This window comes from Thunnus maccoyii, chromosome 19 (genome assembly GCF_910596095.1).
Source record: "Thunnus maccoyii chromosome 19, fThuMac1.1, whole genome shotgun sequence".
Classification (NCBI taxonomy): domain Eukaryota; kingdom Metazoa; phylum Chordata; class Actinopteri; order Scombriformes; family Scombridae; genus Thunnus; species Thunnus maccoyii.
Window position 1 is genome coordinate 20,003,677 of NC_056551.1, and position 27,760 is coordinate 20,031,436.

Consider the following 27,760-nt stretch of genomic DNA (forward strand, 5'->3'; position numbering starts at 1 on the left):
TAGTTTTATTTTAGGTATTTTTGTTTTGTGTAGTTTGTTGCACAAAGGCTGCAAGTCTGTCTTTACTTTACACCCCACAATATTAAATAAATAAAGTTTTATCAAAAAAAAAACAACCACACAAAACAAATAGCAAGTGCAGTGGAAAGTATACAGTTTATTATACCATTTCAACACAATTTCATTAGTGCAATAATCACACAAATCTCAGTACTGAACATAAAAGCAATTCAGAAAAGTTCAAATTCAGTAGTGCAGTTCCTTCAACAAAAAGACAGATTTATGCTCTGACACTGACAAATCACAGTCCTTCATCACATAAATGCCAAAATCCATCCTGTAAATCCAACAGTAGTTGCTCATTGATTTACAGCATTTTCCCTACTCATGTAATACAACCAGAGATATTAAAGTGATAAATTCTGTGCATGAACAGTTTAAAACGTTTAAATGTCAAATTTATGACAGTTGACAAATTTCCGCCGTCTTATGATAAACGCTCTTATCATCACATCGCCAGCTTCATGCCAGTAAATAATGTACATGCAGGTGACATGACAGTGATATGACAGCAGTAGTGCACCAGCTAAAACAACTGTTCATGTCCTCATTATAGTTCATCCCCTCTGCTCTGTCTGCCTCTTTGAAAACTGTCTGCTACTGTGCAGAATGGCCTGTCTGTGTGTTTGTGTTACAGTACAGTAATTTTGATCACCCACCCCACCTCTCTCTCTCTCTCTCTCTCTCTCTCTCTCTCTCTCTCTCTCTCTCTCTCTCTCTCTCTTTCACTCTTTCTCTCTCTCTTTCTCTCTCTCTCTCTCTCTCTCTCTCTCTCTCTCTCTCTCTCTCTCTCTCTCTCTTCCCTGCAGGGAGAGCAAGGTCCAGTCGGAAGCCCAGGTGCCAAAGGTTATCCTGGCAGGCAGGTGCAGTAAATCCTCTGCTGTGACTGGTACAGTTGTAGTCAGGGCCATAGTAAGGGCAAAGGGCCAAGTGGAATTAGGTTATGTTGAACAGCTGACTTCGAGCTCTGCTTGGGGGGGAAAATATTTGAGTATAGAGGAGTTGGAATGTCTTCAAATATAAAGTGGTCCAAGACAACAACATCACAAGCAGCTACTGCCTCATAAAATTACCATCAGGCTCAAATGGAGCATTTATTGCATTTATATTTTGTAAAGGAAAGTATTATATTGTAGAGGATTACCTGTTAGTGTGTTCCTGGCATCTTTACAATGTGTCACACAAATGATTTATGAACTAAATTAATTGAATTTTACATATTAAACAAACTGGTTGCAATTTAGATCGTATCACTTCATTTTAATAATAAACTGTGAGTTGCAGTCTTTGGCTTACATTTCTAAATGCCATCATGATGCACAGTGTATTTAGGTAAACATTACAGTAATTCAGTTATAGACCAGTGAAAGTGTTGAGCTGCTAAAATAAAATAAAATTCCTCTCTTTGTTTTTCAGGGTTTACCAGGGCCTATAGGACCAGTGGGGCCTAAAGGCGTTCGGGTAAGTTAACTCAACTTCTCCCCTTCAAAAGTGCTGTTCAACTTTGATTTTATCTGTCTAAATTACTAACATTGGTGCTTTGACAGGAGCGGTGAATATGTTTATACTGTCGGCCTGACAGCTCACTGACACTCTTTACTACACAAGATTTATAGGAGGCTGTAAAACACAGTTAAAAACACACTGCAAGTTGTTTAATGAAAGGTTGCAAACTAACAACTTGGTATTTTGAGGTATTTTGTAAACATGTAGTTGCAGCAAAGTGCACGTATGCATGTATATATTACACTTACATGCAACAACGTGTGCATGCATGTATGTATTGGTGCACTTAGGTGCACCAGCATCCACCTTTGCACACATAAACACATTCACTCCACCAGGGGTGTGGCAATATTAATAGTATGCTAAACTTAGGAGCCTTTACTTGTAGTGTAAACATTATATTACCGTATACAGACGCTTACTGAAAGACTGGCTGTTGATAAGCATCCGCGTACAACCACACACCCTTTACGTACACAAAACAAAGTAACACATCATCACACGCACAAACTGTGATGTTTATGTTGCGTTCCAATAAAGGGTCTTTATCAGCTCCCCTTGGCTGCTCCAAAGCCTCCCCTGCCCCCACTGGCTGGAATTTCCTGTTTAAGCTCCGTATGAGGCCCTGCTGTCTTAAGGAGGCATTCTAGTCCTCTCTCTCTCTCTCTCTCTCTCTCTCTCTCTCTCTCTTTCTCTCTGAGCCACCTATCCACATATTTTGCACACTCTTTTTGCAGCATGCTCCATATTGTGTCCAACTCAACTCGTGCTTGCCTGAAACGAGCATCTCAAGTGTTCAATTGTTGTGGTGTTTGTGCTTGTTTTCCTTGTGTGTCTCCCCTGCACCGACAGCCCAGTGTGATGCCCTGGCTATCTTCAGAGATCCCTGGCGTGAGGGTATGTGCCCTTGGACTACATCGTGGAAGCCAGCACCATGCAGTCCATGGGCATATACACTTGCCTCATGGCTTGGTTCTTCATGGGAGCCCACCCTATCCATGCTGGACCATCTACCCTTGAAACCCAGTCCTTGAGCCAATAGAAGTTGCTGTTCCTCCTGCTGCATTTATGGCATCCAGATACTCACATCCTATCATCCTCTCCTCTTTCTCCTATCATCCTCTCCTCTCCTCTCCTCTCCTCTCCTCTCCTCTCCTCTCCTGCAGGGTTTCATTGGAATCCCAGGGCTTTTTGGCCTGCCTGGGCCTGATGGCGAAAGAGTGAGTTCTTGTCAAATGTATATTTTCTCTCAAGCACAGTCTATAATGGCCTATAAGATGACAACAGTGTCCCTTCTGCTATTTCATTCAGCTGTCTTGTTGTTGTTATAATGCGAGAACAGTCCCCAGCTGTTCGAGATGCTGCTGTATAAGGCTGTCTTGGAGTGTTGATGACTCATATGATAAAAGCCCCTTTTTAGAGCCTTTGAACTGGCTGAACTCATCAAGACCTCCGCCTTCTGTGCAGTCTCTAAAACATGGAGTGATTAGCGTACTTATGACATGCTCCAGAGGGTTGCGTCAGCGCAAGGCAAGCTGTAATCAGGACCCCTTCACTGCCAGCCGGCTGGGCCAGCAAAGTGGCTCTTGTTTTAGCTGCACACAACAGACGGTGTCTGACTATCTTCTCCCAGGAGAAGCTGTTGTTTATTTAACATACAGTATATATGTACAAGAGAGGTGGAGACGTAAATCCCTCATAATAGGCTGGGAAAATGTTGGATCGGCTGTAGTCAGCTGTTCCTCACATCTGTTTAAGCAGGAGTTGAGAGAGGCTTACACCTATTGCTTCTTAAATGTGTGTTTTGGGCTTGAATCAGTCATGCCCAAGAGTGTTATGTTTTGGTTTTGATATGTTTTTGTTTTTACATGATGTCTGTCTTTCTCTTCCTTCTTTGTTTTACTTGTTTCTGCCTTCCTTGAACCTTTTCCTTCCCCCCGTCCTGCTATCTTTTCTATCCCGTCTCTGCTCTCTCTGTCTCTTTGTTTTGATTTCCAGGGCATTCCCGGTGAACCAGGGAAGAGGGGCAAGATGGGTAGGCCGGTAAAGTTTTGTCTCAACATACTTTACAGATAATCTTTCCAAAAGTTGATGATGACTTGTGCTGGGTGTGTTTTCAGTTGATTTTAAATGTATCGTATGTTTTTAACGACCTTTGAATGACAAGAGTTTTGGGAGATGGTGACACATGTCAAACAACATTCAAATCAATATTTTCCTCCAATATTTTGATTTAAGATATCATTGCTACAGTATATGCTTATAACCCTGTTCAAATGAGGCAATGATATAAATTTACATTATGTTGAAGCTTTATAATTCCCTCTTCTATTTGGGTCATATCGAAAGCTTTTGATGCAAAGACTCCGACACCTACACATGTGACAATTTATAGGGTCTGCATTTACGTCATTGCTTGAGTCAGCTCAGTATTTCCATTGCTGTTGGAAGGGTTAACTGCAGCCTGAATACCGTGGAGTCCCACCAGCCGCATGTCGAGGTCTTGGATACAACAAGAAAAAGGCTTTTGTTGGAGTAAAGGGCTTTTGGTCCCCCCCAGCATGGAGCCAAGCCATTTGGAGGAAGCTGTCGGTTCTGCTGTGTGTGTCAGATAGTGTTCAAAGTCAGTTTGACAGAGTGTTTAAGAAAAAGTGTGTAACCCTGAAAAACACTGCTGAGATCATTCTGCAGCTGTTGCTTATTGGCTTTTTGGTAAATAAGGCATTTATAGACTAAAATTTCTGAACAAACGCAAGCCAGTGTCCATTTACTGTGAGGCTTTTGGAACTGCAGCTTATTCTGTAATTAGACAAATGTTTACGAAATAGCTGTGGATGCAAATTCACCATGTGTGAGACATTGTTAAACATATTTGTGTTGTGTGTGTGTGTTATTCTCACTCCAATTGGGCGGCATTAGAAGACTCATGAGCTGATTAATGCTTATAAGACACTTTTCTGCAACTAAAACCCTGTTTAAAGCCATTTCACAGTTTTGGCACAGGTTATGCAAAACTAAAAATGTAAGTGCTGCCATCACAGCTTGGTGTTTTATGCCTGGATGGTTTTATGACAGCAGCAGCTCTGCTTTTCAAGGCAAAAAAGAAAATAGTAATCATGTATGACCATGCATAACATTATTTACAATACAGGCACGCACACACACTGAGGGACACATGCATATTAATACTAAATAGCACTACTGTCATGAGAAGAAAGTAGCAGAGCAGTCTTTTGATTTTAATCAGTTTAACATCTGTAAAAGGCCATCTTGACTGCTCCAGCCCTTTTATCTGACCTGTTAATGTGACTGGAAAACACACAAATCATCACAATCGTCGCCATCTGATTTCAATGCTCCTGCATGGAAAAATGGAAAGCTAGGACAGTTACAAGATGATCCCCGAGAGATCATCCCCAGACGGGGGAGAAAGAACAGCAGCAGCACCTCAACCAGAGCCAGAGATTTTAATGACCATAACTACAGCGCTTGTACTCTGTCGAGGAAACACACACACACACACACACACAGTCAACAAAGCATGATGAGGGAATAGATATGTAAAACACTGGAGAGCATTAAAAAAACAGAAGTTTCCGAAGTGTGGCGCCAACTGTTCTGCATTTCAACTGAACTTTTTGTTGTAATCATGCAATCAAAAATGTTTTTTTTGGAGGTTGTCTTTATCAGGCTCATCAGAAGCAGCTCTTTCACATTACCCAAGGATCCGACAGTGTGCGCTGCTGTTGTGTGATCCTTTTTTGATGTTAAAGCTGAAGAACAGGGTACTCTTACATCATGTAAAAGCACAGATACACTTAAGGCTCATTTGACTCTCTTCAAAGACTTTTTTTAAGTGCTGTACTTGGCAAAGCTACGTTTCCCACATTTGTCCTTAGTTTGTACGGCAGTGATGACAACTGTATGATTCATCCTTTGGGTCCCTGTCATGCTTCATAGATTTCTGTGTTTCTCCCACTGTGCACAATTTCTTAGTATCATAAAGCTGTCCCATGCATAATATTGACCCTGCTCGGACATGCTTTTTGGAGGAGTCTCAAATGTCCTCCAATAGCCTAGTAGTGACAGAAAAGACTTTTTTTCTTGAAAGTGCAATTACAGCATTCAGTGTAGTTATAATCGCTTCATTGACCTGGTGGGATGTGTCATTAGATTTAGGGATTTATTTAGTCACAAGGATTTATTGTTGTTTGAGTATGAAGTTAAAATGTCAAATATTTCAGACCGGATGCCCTTATAATACAAAGAGTTACATTTAGTCAGCAGATTCTATTTCTACAGCAAGTCAGAGATTAAAATAAGTATACACGCTGTATATCTAAAACATCTTTACTCCTGCAAAAATAGAAGCCATTTACCGGAGGTATCTACGGTAATTATCATTTTTGAAACAATGTGTGGAGGCCACAATAGCAGAACCTAGCCATTATGAGTGTTTCTGGAAGGTCTGGGTTTAAAATGCGTAGGCCCTCGTGCTTTCTGCAGATGTGGTTTCTCTTTGCAATGCCACCAGCTGTTAGTGTAGCTCAGATTAGCTTCTCGTTTACCGCTAAATGGACACAATAATTACTTGGCTGCTGGTCTTTTTTGTTACATTTCAAGAGTATACTCAGCCTAAGTAGAATAGTTGGCTACCCACGCCCTACAGCTGATAGATTTAATGCTTCTAATGGGGCCATTATGGTCTTAGTTTGTACATATTTCAAATTACTTTATGTCTAATGTTATATTTGACTCACTGAAATTGTCATAATTGCTGTGCAATTACAGTAGCAGCACTCTTAGTTGTGTAGCAGTGGTATTTATGAAAACATACGATGTAAATTTTACTCCATGATTTAGCACAAAAGATTTATTCTACCTTTGCATTGGCGGCACTGAAGGACCATAATTTAAACACCTCCTCTCCCAATGAAAAGCATTTTTTGTCGTATTTCACAATGAGTTTCTGTAATGTGGGATGTGACCGGGGGTTTTGTTATCATGGCAATTTTTGCAAAATCAAGGCATTTAACTATGTTTGCTATAGATTAAAGTGGCTATAATCCATATGTTTATATTAACAATGCATGATGATTTATATGTGAAAGGATTTGCTGATAGTTATGAACCCACCTGGCTCTGCTTTTAAGCTCAGCTGTAAAGAGCTTTAAAGCATCTTTCAGCTCATCGTTTTGGATGAGCTGTAACTTTACTAATTTTGGTTCACTTTCACTTCTCTCATAATATCATTTTAAGATGCAGCAGGCAGCTGTTTTCAGAAAAGCTCTTAAAAAAAGCTACTGGACGCTAACTGCCCTGCAACAAACAGAGAGACACAGTTAGCAACTAGTTAGTGAACGTAGCAGAGCATTTACAAGCTGAAGAGCCAGATATTTCCCTTAGGAGTTAGTGAAGAGCAAAAACTGAGCTAAAAGGAGTGACCAGACACATAACTCCAAATGAATGCTAATGTTGCTCCATATCTGATGGATGTTAAGAACTGTCTGCTAACAATCTTGCCATGTCAACTTAAAAAGTGATAATATGTCAGTGTTGTGTTCACAACTTGTTTCTGCTGCCCCCAACTGGTCCAAAAAATCAGTCATTGCAGGTTTTATGAAGCAGAGAGTAGTTAAAGCAATAGGACACTTTAAAAATTTATTGGATGTTTGATTGTCGTTATTCGTGTGCAGCCGAACGTAAAAGCTACTCTCTCTGTCCTCAGGGGTTTCCAGGGGACTTTGGGGAGAGAGGACCACCCGGACCAGATGGAGAGCCAGTATGTCACACTCCCTGTTACCCACACACAGTCACACACCTACATAAAAACAGAACCATCCACATTCATGCACACAAACATGCTCACACACACACACACACACACACACACAGCCTACCCACATACACACACATAAACTGAGAGCAGTGGTTTCTCTCATACACACACCCCCCTGGTGTTTTACTGTAGTACTGTGACATTTTGGCCGTGCTAAGGGTAAATCATCTGGTAGTCCGGCAGTTTGCCTCTGTTTTTCTGGTTTATTTGAAGTTAGTTGTTTGCTCCGGAAAAGCTTTACTGCCGTATTTAATTTCATCCCATCCCTTCCTCTGTTGTAGATAATTTTACTTGGCACTCGTTTTCAAAACCTGCTGGCTTGGCTTTCGAATGCAAACTTTTCCATTCACCACTGTAAACTGGCCACCGACACACAATACAGTATTAAGGGGTGATATCCAAAAAGAGTGAATTATGTAATAAGATTTCATTTTGAGAAATTATTCCTAAATTCAGTAATGATAGGTCAGCAGACACTGTTAGTCACTCTGTTGCATGTCTCTGTCCATATGGAAGACATCAGATTATTTGATTTTAGGCATTTTCACTATTTTTGGAAATTCACTGTCATTCTTACAAATGTAGCACTTCATCCATCAGAGTGGAAAGACAAACACACATTAGCAAGTTGCTCTTTAGCACAAAAAAATAGAACTAAATACACAATAAACATAATAACCATAAAGTGCATTCATGTTCAGTCTTTAAAGTAAACCTTTACTGACACATCCCTGACTTCTCCGATGGTTCAGTTTTTACGTCAGTCTCTTAAAAAACTAAAAATAAATCCTTTCTTAGCCCTGCTGCTTTTCTTTTCCTGATAGTAAGGTTTCATCTTACATATTGTGCATCGTGTATCAGACTCACTTTGTTAGTATGAATCATTTGTACAATGGGTTCACGAAAGGTAGTAAAAACATAAGGGCAGACTAGGGAGAAGGCTCCACTGTCACTGTCTTCTGTCTCTTGAGTTTTTTTCTGGGGGAAAAAAAGTAGGACAAAGCAGGAAATCCTTCTCTTATCTTGAATACATACCAGTCTACAGCCGTGCTATAGCAGCTCTGTGAGGCTGCACTCACCACAGCGACGCTTTGAGCTATATCATCCCATCTTGGGATGTCTTGTTTTGTCCCAATCAACAGTCCACAACCCGGAGTTATGCAGTTTACTATCATAGAGGACTAAAGAAACCAGAATTTTTTTTTTTTTTTTTTCAGAAGCTGGAGCCAGAGAATTTTAGCATTTTCAATCAATTGAATTAATCAAATCAAATTGATTAATCGACTGATTGTTGCAGCAGCTACACGAATGTCTGTACAAAATTTCATGGCAATCTATCCATTAGTTGTTGGGACATTTCACAAAAAAACACAAATGTTAATCTCATGGTGGTGCTAGAAGAAAAGTCAGCAGTCATTAGGATACATTGTTTGAAAACCATGAATGTGAATGAATCCGTCTAGTAAATATTGAGATATTTCATTGACTTAATGAAAGTTTTGACCTGCTGATGATGCTAGATGAAAAGTCAGACTTTATCCTCTGGGGACGATGAATGTCTGTACAAAATGTCATGGTAATTTATTCAGTAGTTGTTGAGATATTTCAGTCTGGAACAAAGTGGTGGGCCAACAGACTGACGCTGCCACCCCTTCACTATCACCCCTTTGTTGTTTGAGGGAGAACGAACCTGAATATTTGAAAAAGCCACAGCGGGATGATCGGGCTCACATCCCTCTCCACCTTCACCTCCGACACACACACACACACACGCACACGCACACAGCCCCCTCTCATAAGCTGTGATGAACACTGAGCCACTCTTCTGAGCATGTTTGTTTAAAAAAGAGCCAATAACCCCAGAAACTTGCTCCTTCTCCCTCTCCCTTCATCTCACTTACTCTTTTTCCTCCTCTCTGACTAGGGTGAGATGGGAGCCCCCGGTCCAAACGGAGTTCTTGGACTTATTGTGAGTAGTAGTTTGTGTGTGTTTCTGTGTGTAGTCTACGTGCTCTTCTCAGATTAAACATCTTATTTTCCCAGACATTCATTCCATAAATACATAGCTGTAAAGGACTGTATTTAAATGTAACAGAATATGTCTGCTTAATTGAAAAAACGCTTTCAATTAGGTCTCATCATCATTTACACTGCCAGACACTTTGGTGGGAAACCAACCACGCTCTGTAGGTTCTTCACCACTGTAAACATATTTAAAATAGTGAAAGTGGATGGTTTTTTGGAATCCAAGATGGAAGAGAAAGTTATTTTTCACCGTGACTGTAAGGCCTGAATTATGCACAGTTTGTCCTTCCCACTTCCTGTTATGACAAACATGACAGTGATTCACTGTTTGATTAATTGTCAATCAAGTAGACCTTAATAAGTCATTTTATTTTCCTCTTGAATCTCTCTCTCTCTCTCTAATTAGCTGTTTTTGAACAGGAACACCCCCCTGCCCACCCATCACCTTTCCCTCCATGCCTTCCTCAGCCCGACAGCCACATAATTGTGTCTGATTATAATGTCTCCCTGGTTTCTCTTGTCGTGTCCCGTCTTCACCCGTCGCTGCTGCTCCTCCCGGTCTATTCTAGGCCACCGGTGGTGGTAGTAGGCCTGTAATTGGAGGATTCTCTGATTACAGCTCTGCTCTAAGCTCTGTGTCCTCTGCATCCATCTGACCCTGACAGTATGCAGTACACAGCAGCAGCACTGAGCTGCACTTCAAAGATATAAATATACAAACACCCTTCTCTGGGGACTGTAAGCCTCAGCTTTGAGTGAAGACAGGCCACTGTTGAAGACGGGAAAGTGTAGACAATTAGTCAAGAAGAAGTAGAGGGGCTCTCTCAATAGCAGCATTTGTTAAATAGTTTTTTTTTTCATCTATCTGTCAAAATGGTTTTCTCTTCATTCTTTGAGAATTCTGCAACTGGAGTAGCAGTGAAAAATATGTGTCCTGGGCCATGTGCCATCCTCATCTTATCCTGGTTTGATATGATGGAGCTGTGGCAGGCATTGATAACAAACCCAGAAATGTGAAATCAATAAAAAAACATTACACACTATAATAATTTCTTCATGCATTTCTGCAATTTGGACAGGTGAGCATGAAATGTGGTTGATAGGGACAGTCAGTCAGCCCCCTAAAGGCCTGCAGCACTGGAGCCAAAGAGCGTTTCAAATCTCAACACCATATTAAATGACTTATTGTAAGCGACATGTTTGCTGTGTATACTTCAATAACATCCTCTGTCACATATGGAGGTACTACAGCATTCACAGAGAATTAAATATTCAATACGCCAAGCCAAGGCCTCCCTGTAGGTGTTTGTAAGTAGAAAATGCAAAGCAATAGAGAATGAAAATGGGATAACTACAAGCAGCCTGTGAAGTTGTCTCCTCTACTCAGCTTCTCTGCGGAGAGATGACACGTTTCGAGGGCGATTTCATGACTGTGGCCAAAATATAGTCCCTCTTCCTCTCACACACTGACAAGAAAGCAGATAATCCAATCAAGTCTTGAATCGGTCCTTAATAAAATACAGTTCTCCCTTGCCAATCTGTCTTTCTGTCCTTCTCAGTATAGTGCTGGTTCCATTTCCAGTGATGAAACAGATGTTGCCTCAAGCATTTAATTATTACATTCACAGCATTTGATTCAGGCTTCAGATGAAGCACAATCTTGGCTTCAGACTGCATGATCTATTCCTTATCTCCCAAATTTTCATTGTATATTATCATCCATTCTTTTCTGTTGTGCGCAATGTGATTGCCCCGTGGATAATCTGGAAGCAAGACAATGACGCCTATTCTTATTGCATTTAAAGGACCAGTGTGTAAGATTTAGGGGGATCTATCGTCAAAAATGGATATAATATTCGTATGTTTTGATTAGTTTATAATTGCCTGAAACTAAGAATCGTTCTGCTTTCGTTAGCTTAGAACGAGCCCTTTATATCTACATAGGGAGCAGGTCATCTTCCATGTTGCCTGCCATTTTTCTACAGTAGCCCAGAATGGACAAACCAAACACCGGCTCTAAAGAGGGCCTTTCATGTTTTTTGCAAGTTTCGTGGCCACCGTAAGTTGTCCTACACGCTTGAAAGGGGTGGGGTGATGGGTTATCAGTTGGTTGCAATCTGCAACCTCACTGCTAGATGCCACTAGATCCTACACACTGGTCCTTTAATGAATGCCAAAGTGCATGGAAGTTTACTCACAGAGCGAGCCCTTTGTTTGTCTGTACTTTGTGCATGTGCAGCCCAGTATTACGCCAAAGCTTGTAGTACATACACCAATCCACTAGAGGATACTGTGTCAGTGTCAAGTTTGAGAAATGACACAGTTCAGATAAGGTGACAATGACTAGATACATAGATGGCAAGAAGTGGACTTAGCTGAAGGAGACCGCTTTATGTTTCCAACCACGACTTGGAACAGTAGAGTCTGACTGTAGCCACGATGGGGCATTCAACTGCCTCGGTTGGGTCGTAGATCACAGGAACGTCCACTGTTAAGGAACGCTCACTGTTGTGATTGGCTCGTGGGGTACAAGAACACGCATTTTTCTTCTTCTCTGTATTGCATTCTTTTTGGCCATCTAGTGGCCTTTTTCCACTGAAACAACTTTTCTGCAGAGGTATTTCTGTGCAAATGATAAATAAATTATACAAATAATATTTTTGGATTTTAAAAACTTGACAATAGTAATCTTAAAAACCCATTTGGGTCACATTAAAAAAATTCTAGAAAAATTGGTGGCTTTGTAATAAACATCAAATAGAAAAACTCAACAACAGATGTTTATTTATACCATATAGCTATGTTTAATATACACAATACAGAAGTTCATTTAATATTTTCAGTTTAAGTAGAAAACTTGATTGGTGAGGAATATACATTAACAAACGCACACTTGTCATACATAGACATAACACTCCTAGGTGTACTTGAGAATGACATAAAAATGGAAATGTATATCTTATCACTTGTGTTACCAAGCTTCACTTCTTCACTCAAAGGGGCCTTGTTTTTTTCAGCCATTTTCTGGGATTCCAGACACCTTTTCTTTTTCTCATGTCCAAACCACATGTTCTTCACCATATCAGACAGCGCGTCTTCTTGGAGATGAAAATGAATGGGTGTAGTCACAGGACAGTAGGTCACAGACATTAAATGACAGCACTCAAAAGACACCAAACCACTGGAAAGAGCAATATCCTTGTTGTTTTGGCATGTTGTTGATTCACAACCATTGGGTTGTGTCCACATGTCTTTTTCACAATATGAATGGGCACTGTACTGCTTGAGAAAGATTTAGCCACCGCAAATAATCCCTTATGTCTGTCAATACATAGTGATGGCAGATGACAAAGTGAGATGAGATGTGATGTTTGGTTTGTTGTTTCCTCTGAATATGAATTTTTAGGTTTTTAAAGTTTAATACTAGATTACAAAAACAGCAGTTGTTTTTCTGGGGACTTTTCCCAAAGCTTCTCTCCCTCTTTTAAAATTTTGCTATGTAGCTAAAAAAAAAAGAAAAAAAAGAATACAGTTTCAAGTTCCACTAAATGTTTCACTACCAGCATTACATTTTTAGCATCCATGGATGTTGAATTGCTTGCTAGGTAAACGCCAGCTAAGCCCACACTTTAAGATCTAGTTGGTACAAATCACTTATGTTAATGTAACACTAAGCAATTGTTATTTTGCCCCCACTAATTTCATCAAAGTCACAAATAATGGTAAAGTGATTTAAGAATTTGACAAAAAGTGAGTTTAATCGCACTTACAACCAAATGCATAGCCACTGATTTAAAAGTACACAAACAGGACAATAGAGCAGTCAGTAACGTTACTGGGCAGTCAGTAGCTACTGGGCGTTCCTGTTCTATGTAAACCAATGATCAACATGGGCGTGAACTCCTCATCAACATGAGTGTTATAGAACATACGTACACGCCAACATAAAAGCAAACTTTAAAAGCAAACTTACCCAACAACATTATTTCTCTCCGTTTCTGTCCTGTTGTAACTCTTGCTTTTCAAACTCAGCTCATTGATCTCAACTCTCATGCTGAACTGTGTGATAGATGTGTTGCACAGTGAAATTTTGAGAAGTGTTTGAAGTGTTTTTGAACTCAGGCCCAGGTGGACCTTTATTGAAGGAGGAAAGGACGACACATTGTGACATCTGCTCACAAGAGTTTATAAACCATAATTGGACCAGGCCATTAATTAGAAGGCGAAATTGACACTTACACGTGCATATCTGTATTCTAAATATGTGCACATGTCCACTAAAAAGCAATTTGACTTGAGTGTCATGATTTGTATCTCATGTGCATGTTGCTGTTTTTCATCTGACCAAAACCATTTTTGGCTAGGGACACCATGCCACCATCCAAACAATGTTTGTAGGGATGATTTGTGCATAACTCTAACCAAGTGGTTTTTGTGCCTAAACCAAACCAGATCTTAACCAAAGTGTTGTCACACCATAAAAGATAATTATTTTCACTCTTAATGTGGTGCAAGTATGAAAGACAGCCACATGTGCTCTTCACGCCTAGGCGAGGCAAAACATGACAGTGACACCAACGTGGACCTGCATCTGTTTTACACGCTTTGGCGTGATACCGCGTTGGCATGTGATGTCACTGAATATGAATCTTTCTTATTTGTCCCTTCTTCTGGCATTAGGGTGATATGGGACCTGTGGGAGAGATGGGCTTTCCAGGACCTAATGGACTGAAGGTAATCTCACACATAGATGGAAAGTGTTGCCTTTGCTGTCTAATCTTGCATTGTCTTATTTGGACTGCCTTTTAATTATATTATGTGTTATATAAAACAAGAGAGTAACCAATAAGCAGAGTTTGGAGGACATGCTGGTTAATACCATTCAAAAGGAGCCAAATATGTCATGCAGTCTCCTGCTTAAGACAATGTTCAGTATATTCCTATGAGGGTGAATGTTGGTGAGGTTTGGTTGTGGGGTCCCCTCCTAACCCATCTGTCGGTGTTTGTTCCAGGGGGTGCCCGGAAATCCAGGAGAACCAGGACTGAAAGGTGATAAGGTGATCTGAATATTCCTGTTATTGGCCTGTGTTTGAGCAGCATGTGATGGATATGTACTCCTTTGCATCCTAGTCATCTCTATCCAACCTTTAGATATAGAGCATGCTTCCACTAGGTTCCACCTTCAACCACACAGAAATTAAACTTCAGATGATTGTTGCTACTCATATCAAGCATGAGATTTGACAGGTTTCTTTATTTCCACCAATATGAGTCCCTTCTGTGTCATTTCTTTGAAATCCATAGATTGTATGATATGTTAAAAGAACCTACACCTGCCTCACTTTTCATTTTTAAGCAGTAAGTAGGGAGGCTGTCTGTTAAATAAACTTTAAAGTAATAGTTTGACATTTTGGGAAAAATTTCTATTGCTTTCTTATGGAGAGTTAGATGAGAAGATTGATACCACTCTCAGATAACAGAGTGGTATCAACCTTTTCATCTAACTCTTGGCAAGACAGCAAATAAGCTTACCTCCCAAAATGTTAAACTATTCCTTTAGATTAAAAACTTTAAGCAAGAAGCACTTATATATAAATGTTACAAAGTGTTACTATATAAAAGACAAAAACCTGTGAAGATGTTATTGGACTCATAGATTTAATCAGAGATTTAAACATTGAGCCAGAACATGCAAACAGTAAAATAAAAAAATCATGCCTGATAATTGATCAGATAAATGCATAAATGACCTTCTTCAGCTAAGAAAGATCTTAGTGACACAGACATTATGTACTGTAAGCTACTCACACCAGAGCTAAAATAATATATAGTCTGTAATTAGTTATACGTTGAACACTGGCTTATTCTATAAGATGTGAGTGTACAGTAAGGAGTAAAAGCCATCAGTGCCTTTAATAAGACAGATTGACACCACATGAAAAACTTGGCAAATGCAATGAACTAGATTCATTGTGTGTGAATGTTCATAATGTACAAGCTGGTAATTAGAATTGTCTGTTGAAAAAGCTGACTGTGATTGATGAATTAGAAAGTTACCTTTCCCCCTAATGTTCTTCATTTCTCTGTCTTCCTGTCCGTACCTCATCCATCTTCCTGCGTGTGTTCATCTCCTCCTCTCTTCGTCAGGGTGAAATTGGGATTCCTGGAGAGCAAGGGGAGATCGGGTACAAAGGAGACAAGGTAGATCACCACTGCAACACACATGTTCATATTAATTAATCCTTACACATCCTCTCATACATCCTTCTCTTCCCTCATCAGCCCCTGCCCTGCATACCCCATCCGACACACATATCCAGAGTTACACAGCCTTTGTTACAGACTGTGCCTTTGCAGAATGACTTAGCCAGATGTGTTCTGTCCAGCTAAGGGAAATTCTTATGTAAACTTTCCTCATTTGTCTTTGTGTGTAAGCAAAATCTAACCCTTTTAGCATAATAGAACAGAGTGGTCCCATGAGATAACAGGAATACTGAGCAGAGTCGTGCATGTCTAATGTCTGTTTCCGTAGAAAAGAAATTAGGGTTCTGCTTTTTGGTTCTGAATTCTCTCCGACTGTCTGTCTTAGTTTTTATGGTTGTGTTTGTATTGGACAGGGCATCCAGGGGGCTCCAGGGTTACCAGGCATCCGTGGGAAACCAGGACCACAGGTTTGGCTATAATAACCTGGAATATATTAAAATGCTAAAATGTGGACATAATTATTTTCATTTAAAGGATTTGTTCAGCATTTTAGGAAATACGCTTATGAGTTACGCCGCTGAGAGTTAGATAACAAGATCAATACCACTCTCAGCCAGTAGCCGGTTAGCTTCACTTAGCATAAAGACTGAAAACAGGAAAAAAGCAAGCCAGGTTCCATCCAAGGGTAAAAAAAAACTTCCTACCAGCACTTTATAATCCGTTTGTTTAATTCCAACTGTTTCCAGCCAGTGTAAACACAACTATTTGTGGTTTTACAGGAGGTTATGTGCAGGACTATTTCTTGGCAGGGTGCAGTGACTTCCTTGTTGTCATTGTGAGGTTGCTAGCCAACTCCAGGAAGTTTTTGCTCTATGTTTTTTGTACGAATTAAACAAACAAGGTATAACATGTTAGTTAGTGGGCTTTAGAGGTGCTAGTAGGTGGATTTTATTACCTTTTGGACAGAGCCAGGTTAACTTCATGTTTCAAGTCTTTATGCTAAGCTAAGCTAACCGGCTGCAAGCTGTAGCCGTGTATTGAACCAACAGATTGTGGTATTGATCTTCTCATCTCACTCTATGCAACAAAGCTAATAAGCTCATTTCCCAAAATCTCCAACTATTCTTTTAATACTTTTTGCATGTTTGTTACAGGGCAAGCAAGGAGAGAGAGGCCCTGATGGTGCGCCTGGACCGCCAGGCCCTGAGGTCAGTATTTACACTTTCATTGCTGCATTGAATGTGTGAGTCTTTCTTTTAGAGAGACAAGACAAAACCAAATCTTGAAACCTTTTAATTGATCATGACAGGGTTTCCCCGGTGACATGGGACCACCAGGAGAGAACGGCCTTGAAGGACCAAAGGTGAGAACCAACAACATCAACTGACATTTGTTTCAAAACCAAAAACAGAATAATATATACGGATACCTGATTTATCTTTAAACATTAGCATTCATTTGACTGTTTTTTACCCATCCAGGGAAAGCCCGGTGCCAGAGGTTTACCAGGGCCACGTGGGGTGTCTGGCTTGGAGGTAAGACTACTGTCTACCCACATCAGAGCAACCCCAAAGCCCAAAAAGGCATTAAAAGTTTTATGGCACAAGGCCTCTCTTTGCTAAGGGCTGCTTTGTGTCCCCAAGCATGATTCATGGTAAGATCAATATCATCTGTTTCCAGGGAGACGAGGGCCCAATCGGACCACCAGGCCCAACAGGACTCGAGGTGAGTTATTAGTCAAACACCTAGTGTTGCTTTGCTGGTGGAAAGGAAGATTAGATAACAGGGATCACTATTAATTTTAATTTAGGCAGCACAGACCTTAACTCCTGCTTGTTCATACCACACCAGTGTAATGTTGGAAAAAACAACATTTATGTGTGTTTAGTCATAGAGAAACATGGATTTGTTTGTTTGTGTCTGTGTGTGCACTTATGTAAGTTTGCATGTTTGTTTAAACTGAATCCCATGCTGGACAATCCAACCATCTATCATGTGCATGTTTGTGGTTTTATTCATCCTTTTTATATCTGTGGTAAACTCATCATCAAAGACAGACAATGAGAGGGATAGAAATATCACTGAGTATATGGAAAAACAACTGACTGCAGTAGGAAGCTTAATCCATTTGCAAACAAGTTCACTCCCTTGTTGTTAGCAGCACAATGAAATCCTTGCATGGTTTTAGCTGCCTGGTCTTCAGTGAAAGTCGACTGAAGTAACTCTAAAATAGGCATTGGATGGGTGATACTAGCCAATACATGGCTTAGTTTTTATCATGTGTAACTCACTTTTACTCAGCAGCATGTACAGTACGCAATACAATTTAATTGTCTACTGTAGGTTCAATTATGCATCCCAAAGTTTTTTGTGCCACAGTGAGAGTTAATCTGAAATGTATCTGAGGTCATAAAGTAGGTTATTATTATGGATTTGTCTCAGTTTGCAGCAGAGAGAAGCTGTAGATATATAAATATGCAGTTTTATAGACGCTGTAGCATGTCTCTGGATGATTCACTATGTAGTACTGCATGCAATCCCTGTGCTTGGCCACCAGGGGGTGATAACTGCCATCACCATGTTTACAGGTGGTAAGATTTATAGTTGCCATAAAGTGCTAGAAGATGTTAATAGGCCACTGCAGACATAGAAGACTTGTTGACTTTGTTTCACAAATGCTTTATTGAATTACAAAGAAAATGGACCATTGCAATTGTAGAAATGCTTTTGCTGGGAGTTTTACCATATCAACACTATTATCCCAGATGCTACCTGTTTTTCTTCATTGGCTTATCTTTTATTTCTTTCTGCTCCCAGTAATCCTGTCCTTTCTTTCACTCTGCCCCCCACCCCACACCCCCTTTTATCCTCCATCTGAGGGGAAGTGCTGTATGACTCCTTCAGGAGCTGTGAGTGATCTCTGGCCAGGTGCCACAGGTCCTCCTACTCCTCCACCTCATCCACCTCCTCAGCCAGCTGTCTTTTAGCTTTATCTCAGACATTCTTTTTTTAATCATATCCTTCACACTTACGCAGTTACTCCTGATCCGCCTCTCTTGGTGCAATTTCTGTTCTTTCTCTAAGTGTTTCTTTCTTTCTTCAATTAATGTGGTCAGACGCAAACATGAATGTAAAACAGGTGATAAGAGGTCACAAAGCCCAGACAGCTTATATTACTTCTCATGTTACAACAAGAATCTGCTTTTACTGTGTGCTTCTGAGTGAAATAGAGTGTGAGTCTGCACTATCTTGTGAAAGCTGCCAAACATTTTGGAGTAAAACTTTGGAACTGATGAGTCATTTAATTAGCTCTGTCTTTAGGAGCTTGTCTTAGACATTTCTGACCTGGAGCTATTGCTGGTAAAAAAGCACTTAACCCCCATCTTAACCCCAGGAATTATTGTCTGTGCGAGACGAACATTACAATAATTTCTCTCACTTTCACAGCCTGCCAAAATGTGCTATCTACGATACCTGTACACGTCATTGCATATTTCAGCGGCATGTGCAGTACAGTGAGATGCAACAGCTGCAGATGACTTCCCAGCACTCTCTTCAAACTGTCATCTCAAAGCATGCAGATCCTTTATATTCATCTAGATTTCGCGATGAATGTTAATGATATATATCTGAACTAAAGTGCATGTCCGTTATTCACTATTCATCATTCTGTGCTATGTCGTTTTTCAGGGTAGAATGGGCAGAAAAGGATTTCCTGGGAAGATTGGGTCAGAGGGAGTTAAGGTGAACAAAGACAAAACTTAGATTTTTTTCTCCTTTTCTCAAAATGTAAAGAATATTGAATGTATCATTGTAAAAATGTGACTAGTAGCATATTTGTCTTTGCAGGGAGAGCCTGGTATCTCAGGAAAAGTTGGAATCATGGGAGAAAGAGTAAGAAACCACGAAACTGCCAATTCTTGTATCGAGTAGTTGCAATTTTTCAGACCATTCATCCAAATATCTATCCATCCATCCAACACTGAGTCTCTGTGTTTCAGGGCTTGGTGGGTTTCATCGGACCTGTGGGAGAGGCAGGACTGGCAGGAGAGAAGGTGAAAATGATTGATTCTTTCTTTGTAGATTAATCATGAGACGTTACAAGGTGACTTTGAAGACTGAACGTTGTCATTGTGTCATTTTTTAGGGGGATCGAGGGGAGATGGGCCTTCCTGGACCACCTGGAGAAAAGGGATCAACGGTAAGATACAAGAAAGAGTGAAGATACAGTAAATAGCGAAATTTGAGAACGCTAAAATATGTGCTTACACATGATTTTCTGGGCACGGCGGTTTGTCTTAAAGGAAATCCTAAAGAATAGTCATCTTAAACTAAACTGTGTGTGTTATTCCCATGGGAATATACTCATGTCTGGTATTAGGTCAATACAGCAAGAATATGCTGAAGAGGAAAAGAGGCACATGACCCCAGGGATGACTTAGGACCAGTGATTTGGCACTTTGCAGGGAACCTTTAGTGTGTTTGATCTAATAACTGCACAAAGCCTTAACAATACAGTTTAAACAAAGGATGAAATAGTTCAAATTGATGACTTCCAATGATTTACATCCCGGACAGCTTCACTCAAAGGAAAAAAGAAAGGAAGACAATGTTTCATTTTCAGACATCAATCCTTGTTTTGTCTTCATTCTGGAGGGCATCTGAGTGTCTCCAAAGGTCACGAGTTTCATGGGTTTTACTCTATCCCTGTCACACACATACCTTGCTTTTTCAAACGGAGCAAGTGGCTTCTCTATCATGTAATGTCTGTATCTGGTACTGACTGTCCAATATATATGACAGGCATCGAGTGGATGAGAATTTAGTCATCATTCTTGCTGAAACAGAGAGAAGTTTCCTGCTGGCTCACAGCCAGTTGGATTTCTCTGAGGACTTAACCACACACACACACACACTTACAGTATAAGGAAGTTCTCTGTTGGCCCGTTCTCTCAGCTGCAAAACAGAAACAGACCCTCTGAAAAAGACAGCATCATACAAAGTGAAGGGAGCTGACAAGCAGACATCTATAGCTACTAACAGGGAGCTCACACTGAAGGCATTTATGATTTATTCCTGCGGACGCACGCATGAGATTAGAGCTGCGTTCTGCACTATAGGTTTGCATATTGGACAGATTTTATTGCACTCAGCTGATCTGAGTGGTTTAACTTAAAATACTCCCCATTTTACAGTTATGCTTTTACAAATGGTCTGGCCAAAAAAATCAGGCCATATAAAGGAGAAAGAAAAGTAGCCAAAGGCAGTATGTTTTCAGATATAAAATCATCTCCTCAGGCTGTCTGTTTTTCTATTTTCCCCATTGTCTCATTGTTACAGCAGATGTCCTTCCAAGTGTTCAGAGCATTTCTGCAGATGCATGTTTGTGCTTATGTGTGTGAATGAAATCCATCACATCTATCCAAAGAATTTAGAGTGGGTTTGTGACTTTAATGTCGCTAAAATAAAGTCACATTTGAAAACGTATTTTACTCTGATGATGTCACATTAATGTGAGTTAGAGTATTAAAAGCACTTTATTTGTGTCTGTGCACATGTGATAGGGTCACCCAGGGACACCAGGTGAAACCGGGCCTTCAGGACCACCGGGAAGACCAGTGAGTCACCACTCTTTTACTCATCTCCCTTTTTTTTCTCTTAATCATTGTTGCAGATGATGTTGTATAATCGATGAGCTGTTCAGTTGACCACAGGTGCTCCATCTAGGTCTAGTCACAGCTTTAAGTGACAACTGTGGCTCTGTTAGGGAAAACTGATGCCTGATAATAGCTAAAAGGCTACAAAAGAATAACTTTGTCTGTTTACAAAAGGTATCTTCTTGGTGGTTGTAGCCAGTATCCTCTCATAGCACATGACAGTAGAATGCAGTCTGCAGCAAAGGTTTCTTTGAGCATAATGAGAGCCGGCAGCCTCCTGCTGAACCTGCATTACCCTCCTGTCAGTCAAAAGCCAAACACCTATAACCAATTAGAAGTTGCCCCTGCCCCCCGCCCCCTGTCTCCCATTGCTGTGGCCTTGCCATGGCCAGGTTTGACAGAGTGCGGGCCCAGTGTCAGTTGAAGGTGGGGGCCACTGAGCCACCAAAACAAACATAAATACGGGGCTCTGGGGTGCAGCCGAACAGGATTCCAGAGCAGGCCCTTTAATTGGTGTGAGTGACAGATCTAACAACAAACCCCATAGTGTGTTCCCGAGGTCAGGCTGCCCCCCTCCAGGGTCAACAACCAGGGGGCTCTGTGGTCTGTCAGTGCAAACCTTTGTTTTATCTTTCCTTTCCTTTTTCCATTCCCTCTTTCTTTTCCTCTTATTCTCATTTTCTTTTGTTCACCAGGGCCCCCCTGGAACAACTGGGCCAGCCGGTACCAGAGGACCCAAAGGCTTGCGGGTAAGTTTGAAGTTTCACACCTGTTGTTTTTGCAGCTTAGGTGGTGACTGGTGTTTTACAATCAGTGTATCATCATAGTTCTGAGTTAGGAACAGCTAAGAAACATGGAAAAAGACTCATCACTTTGCCACTGCGGTCATTGTTGAGCTGTTGGAACATAATAAATCGATAGGGAACTGCATCTGGACTGATGTCATGTGTGTTATATGGACATGTGTGCTTGCACAACACATTCTTGGGTTCAGAGTCAAAGAATGAGTCTTGTTCATCCTTTTCAGAAGTAAATGCTCATTATAACTGCTGGAAGAACTCCAGTGATATAAAACAAACAGCTCTTAAAAAAAAAAAAAAAAACATATAAATGGAACAATGAGCTTTTTTCAGGGGGTTCAATAACTTTGGGTTAGCAGAGGAATCCAAACCCATAAGACATCACTCACAAAAACCACAATAGCAGCTTTGAGACCTTTTTAGAATCATGGAAATACAACTAAGTTTTATGTTTCTCCTTAATGCACTTAACATCTGAAAAGACCATTAGATAAGAGTGAAATTTTACAAGATTTGGAATTCACTTTTTTTGTGGATGTTTTTCATAACAACATTTATCAGATCACTAAAGACCTGATTTAGATATTTAATGTCTGAAAGTCACAAGTGGATAGTTATTTCACATTAGCATTATGCCGAAAACACTACACACAATGTATCAATGTACTTTACATCACCGTATGTTGTTGGTTCAGTGCTAATATGATATCTCCATATCAAATAAATAATAAGCTCAATGTGACTTTGTTATGTATCAAAAACAGTACCCAGATCCTATAACCTTGATTGAGATTTACAACTGATAAATTGTTCCTTATACATTTTGAGATGTGTAACATGGGTGTAACTATTAACATTAATTATGGCCACGTCCCATTTAGGTGGCTCACTGGCAGCTCTAAAGTGGTAGGAGCAATCAGTGTTAGATTAGATGCACTTGCTAAAGTGGAAAAAGTCTGTCAGCCTAAAAGTAAAATAATTCTAGCACTCAACAAAAAGAAAATTAATATACAGACGATGCCAGTAACCACCCTTGGATTTGTTAAACTAGATTTTTGCAGTCTTAATAAAAGTGAATGCACGTACAACTCCAGAGTATTTTGTGAGAAATGAAAACAAGGGGATTTGAACTGGAATTTCACCCGGCTAAATACCACTCACAGAAATTTTAGCTCAGATAATATTTGTGGAGGTGCTTGACCTCTCTTGGTAAGAGTAATGTTGATCATAAATTTTGGCCTCTGGAATGACAGCAAATAAATTATTGAATCCACAGTTTGCATATGGACTCAAAGAGAATGGAGGGGCAATGACAATAATGGTTTTTGAGGATGATGATGATGGCAATGATGGCTGTGAACAATAAAACTGATGTTGTGATTTATTTTGCTCGACATTTTCAGACACATCTCAGCTTCTGCTGGTGATATAGTTCCCTCTGTCCTTGATTTGCTTTGCTCCTGAGGAATGCAGATTTTGTAACTGACTTTTTTCAAAGGTTTTTAAAGGATGCCTTTTATTGCTATGGTCCATGAACTCCACACTGAAAAGTGGAAATCGGGATAAAATATCATTGAGCTTCTTTGTCTGAGGCATCCATGGGAGATGGGCCTCGCTGTGGTTGGCCTGGACACGCTTTCATATCTCAAGCTGTGTTTTCAATTAATACTAATGTCAGCAGCTTCCACTGCCAGTAAATCTGCCTGATGCTTTATGACTTATGTTGAGTAGTCCAAGCTCAGAGACCCGAGTGTAGCAAACTAGGAGACACAGAGGTGGTTTTCTCACAGACATACTGTAAGACACACAAATCCCCCCTGTTACCAAAATACACACAAGCTCTGTCTCAAAGATGCAGTGCAAGAACTTTTGGAATCAGAGTTCTTCACATGTCCTCATTCACCTAGACAAACAAAATTAACCTTTATTTAATGTCACAAGTAAACAAAAAATTAAGAGGTCCAAAACAATCAAAACAGTGTAAAGTCAAGGTTAAGACAGACAATTTGATTTGATTTGATTTGATTTCTCTTTTGATAAAGGAAAATGAAGGAGAGCATTTGTCATTCATCAGGTGATATTAAATCATTTACGGTCCATCTAACCCACTTGCTCGGGATTTTCTACTTTTAATTGACCCTTTCAATCTTACCCAGTTAGTCAGGGGTCCTACTCACGTTCATGGTCATACTCTTGGCTTATTCTGACTTTTGGCATCAGTTAATCTGATCATTGGCCCATTATGTTTTCCACCTCTCTCCCCTCCCAGACTCCTAAACCCATTCCGCCAGGAAACTATTCCAGGTCTAGTACCCCTCTGACTGCCAGGCAGTTGTCAGATGCCTTCTGCTTTACTCTCATTAAAGCTCCCCCTGCTGGTATGGGCACAGAAGAACTGGTCACAGTATTCACTTGGTCTTGCACCAATACTCTCGACTCAATTGCCCTCTACAAAGTTAGAAAAGAAAAAATCAAAGCTCAGCCCTTGTTTAACTCCATAACTCATGCAGTTATGCAGGAATGCAAGAGAGTGGAGCGTAAATGGAAAAAAGATAAACTCCAAGTGTCTTACCAGCATGTGAGATACTGTCTGGCTAAAAACCAACAGTTTTTCAAAGCAGAGCCACATATTTTTCTGATATCATCTTCAAACATGCTCTTCAACCCAAATTTTTATTCAGTACAATAAATACAGTACTCAACACTGCAGTTACAAATTGTCATGAAGCAACACCAGATACCCGTGAATATTTCCTATGATTCTTTATTAGCAAAATTGACACTATACAATCTCAGATCTCACTGCCCTCCTACCATCCATAAGAATTAAGCTCATGCTCCTCAGTTATCATCAACTTTGAACTTTCTCTCTCTCTTCTTTGACATATATTATCTCACATATGAACCCAAGTACATGTCCCTTAGACGTTATTCCCTCACACCTGAGTGCTGGACACTGACTGTTTAGTCTAGTATTTTATCAGTAATTAACAGCTCTCTGTTAATTACTGGACAATGGCTATGTCCTACCTTGCTTTAAACATGCTGTCATTCACCCCCAAATTTGTCTATTCCTAATAATTACCGACCAATCCCAAAGCTCTCATTTTTATCCAAAATATTTGAAAAAATACTTTTCTCTCAAATCATCTCCTTCTTGGACAAATTCAGCATACTGGACAAATTTCAGTCAGGTTTTAGGATGCTTCATAGCACAGAGTCCACTCTCCTGGGGGTGACAAATGAATGTTCTTGTCTTTTGATTCAGGAAATTCACTATTTTAATTCTTTTGGATCTCTCAGCTTCCTTCGACACAGTTGATCACTCCATCCTCTTGGAACACCTTAAGCATGTTGTTGGCATTCAGAGACAGGCCCTTCAGTGGTTTGACTCCTACCTCCAGGACTGAACAGCCTCTGTTACAATTGATAATGTATCCTCCTCCTCTGCACCCATGTCCTGTGGAGTACCACAAGGCTCCATATTAGGCCCTATTTTATTTTCCCTATATATGCTTCCTTTGGGATTTATTTCAGAAAATATTATATCTTCTACCATATTTATGCCAAAGACACCCAGCTGTTCCTCTTGCTGAAACCTTGTGATCCGTGCAGTGTTAACTCCCTTCTAAATTGCATCGAGGAGGTGAAATCCTGTATGGTAAAAAGTTTCCCTCAGCTAAACCAGAATAAAACTGAGGTCCTAATCTTTGTCTCTGCAGACAATTCTGCAACCACAATCAACACCCTCAGGCCTCTGTCATTTAATGTAAAGTCCCACGCAAGAAATTGTGGTGTTATCTTTGATTTTGTTTTAAAATTTGATAAACAAATCAACTCAGTTGTCAGCACAGTCTTCTTCCATCTTAGATCACTTGCAAAGTTAAAGTCATTCCTGTCCATTAAGGATTTGGAGACTATAGTTCATGCTTTTATTTCCTCTCACCTCGACTACTGCAATGCTCTCTAAGTAGGAAACAGTCAGTCAGCCCTATCTCTCCTGCAGCTGGTTCAAAATGCAGCAGCGAGACTCTGGTTCCAAGTAGAAGGACCATACCTCCACTGTATTGGCCTCTCTTCATTGGTTACCAGTGAAGTACAGAATTGATTTTAAGATTCTTTTATATATTTTTTAAAGCACTGCATGAACTGGCACCAGGTTACATCTCTGAACTGCTCATCCCCTATTCAACCTCCAGACCCCTCAGATCTGCTAACCAATCACTGCTCTCCATTCCACACACCCAGTTAAAAACCAAAGGCGATGGACCATTTTCAGTTTTTGGCCCTAAATTGTGAAAGTTTGCCACTAACAATTAGATCTTCCCCCTCCATTGATATCTTTAAAACCCATCTTAAGACCCATCTCTTTTCTTTAGCCTCGTAATTGTCATCATGAAGACATGCCTGACTGCACTGTGGCTTTTATTTCTTTGTATTTTATTTGTTATTTGTGCCATACTGTTTGTGTTGTCATTTTATTGAGATATTCTACACTTTTATTAATGTACTTATATCCACTTAATTATGTATGTGTTTTTATTTTGATCCTTCCTGTGTTTATATTTGATCATTCTTGTGTTTTTGTTTGATTGTAATCATCAATCAAATAATCCCATAATTCAATCTCTCTGTAAAGCACTTTGGTCGACCTTTGTTGTTAAATGTGCCCTATAAGCACATTGACTTGACTTGACTACATTGCCTTGGCCTGCCCGAATAACACATCTTAGTGTAAAAAGAGACTGTATACAACTAAAAACTTTCACACATCCTTTTAGATGTAAGCTACTTGGCTTGAGGCACAGGGCTTTAATGTTGACAACATAACATCTGGCCTGACCCTCAGAAACATGGCACTGGAATGTTTTCTATCATGGGAATATTGTGGAATAAACAACCAGAGATAAGACTACATGTTGGCATCAAACCAGTATGGAAGCTAGTCCCGCTTTTGCCTCTCTGTAAGTCTGTCTCTCCCAAGTTGAAGATTAAGCTCAAACATGCTTTATTTGCATGTATAAAGCCTATGTGAACCCATGGACTCAAACTTGTGGATGTCAGCCATGAGGAATCACCAGTCCAACTTTATATCTAATAAATTCTCATGACGTCTGACCTACAAATCCTCACTTAATGTTTCCCATATTGAAGAGCATATTAATGTCAACATCCCCCCCTCTCGGCAGTCGGTGGTTATCATTAAGCTAGTTTAAATAGATGTTTCTGACTGTTTTGAGTTCAAGCTCCTGGTGTTCCTTTTCTCCCTTTGTTTGAAAGGGGTCAGACACTTATGTTACACAGTAATGTAACTCAGTGTAATTAATTATCTTTCAAGCATAATATTTGAGTGTTTTCCATAGCCCGATGCAGTGAAATATTGTCCCTACACACAGGCTAATCAGGCTATGTAAACGCAAGCAGTGGGTAGCAGGTACCCCAGACAGGAATGTTAATGAGCGCTGCTCATCCAGCTCTATGTATAATAGGCTTATAGCACTTCAGCTAGCGGCGTTCTCCACGTGCCAAACTCCCACTGTGCCCGATCATCAACCACTCATACAACAAGGCTGCCTGTGTGGCTGTGTCATGTTATATCTGCTTATTATTAATGATCTTTTTTTTAAAAATCACAGTTTACCACTTGTTATTCATAATCGCAGACTGCC

The 27,760-nt window shown here is 40.2% G+C and overlaps 1 protein-coding gene across 1 annotated transcript in view; it reads left to right on the plus strand.

The window, feature by feature from the left end:
* col27a1a (collagen, type XXVII, alpha 1a) overlaps positions 1-27,760 on the plus strand; it is a 77,116-nt gene that overhangs the window by 35,212 nt on the left and 14,144 nt on the right. Inside the window, exons 9-28 of the mRNA XM_042395632.1 lie at positions 870-923; positions 1,477-1,521; positions 2,733-2,786; positions 3,565-3,609; positions 7,295-7,348; positions 9,330-9,374; positions 14,111-14,164; positions 14,443-14,487; positions 15,578-15,631; positions 16,048-16,101; positions 16,789-16,842; positions 16,944-16,997; positions 17,116-17,169; positions 17,315-17,359; positions 19,325-19,378; positions 19,484-19,528; positions 19,636-19,689; positions 19,782-19,835; positions 21,199-21,252; positions 21,987-22,040. Of these exons, the coding sequence (XP_042251566.1) occupies positions 870-923; positions 1,477-1,521; positions 2,733-2,786; positions 3,565-3,609; positions 7,295-7,348; positions 9,330-9,374; positions 14,111-14,164; positions 14,443-14,487; positions 15,578-15,631; positions 16,048-16,101; positions 16,789-16,842; positions 16,944-16,997; positions 17,116-17,169; positions 17,315-17,359; positions 19,325-19,378; positions 19,484-19,528; positions 19,636-19,689; positions 19,782-19,835; positions 21,199-21,252; positions 21,987-22,040 (1,026 nt within the window). The remainder of the gene's footprint in view (positions 1-869; positions 924-1,476; positions 1,522-2,732; positions 2,787-3,564; positions 3,610-7,294; positions 7,349-9,329; positions 9,375-14,110; positions 14,165-14,442; positions 14,488-15,577; positions 15,632-16,047; positions 16,102-16,788; positions 16,843-16,943; positions 16,998-17,115; positions 17,170-17,314; positions 17,360-19,324; positions 19,379-19,483; positions 19,529-19,635; positions 19,690-19,781; positions 19,836-21,198; positions 21,253-21,986; positions 22,041-27,760) is intronic.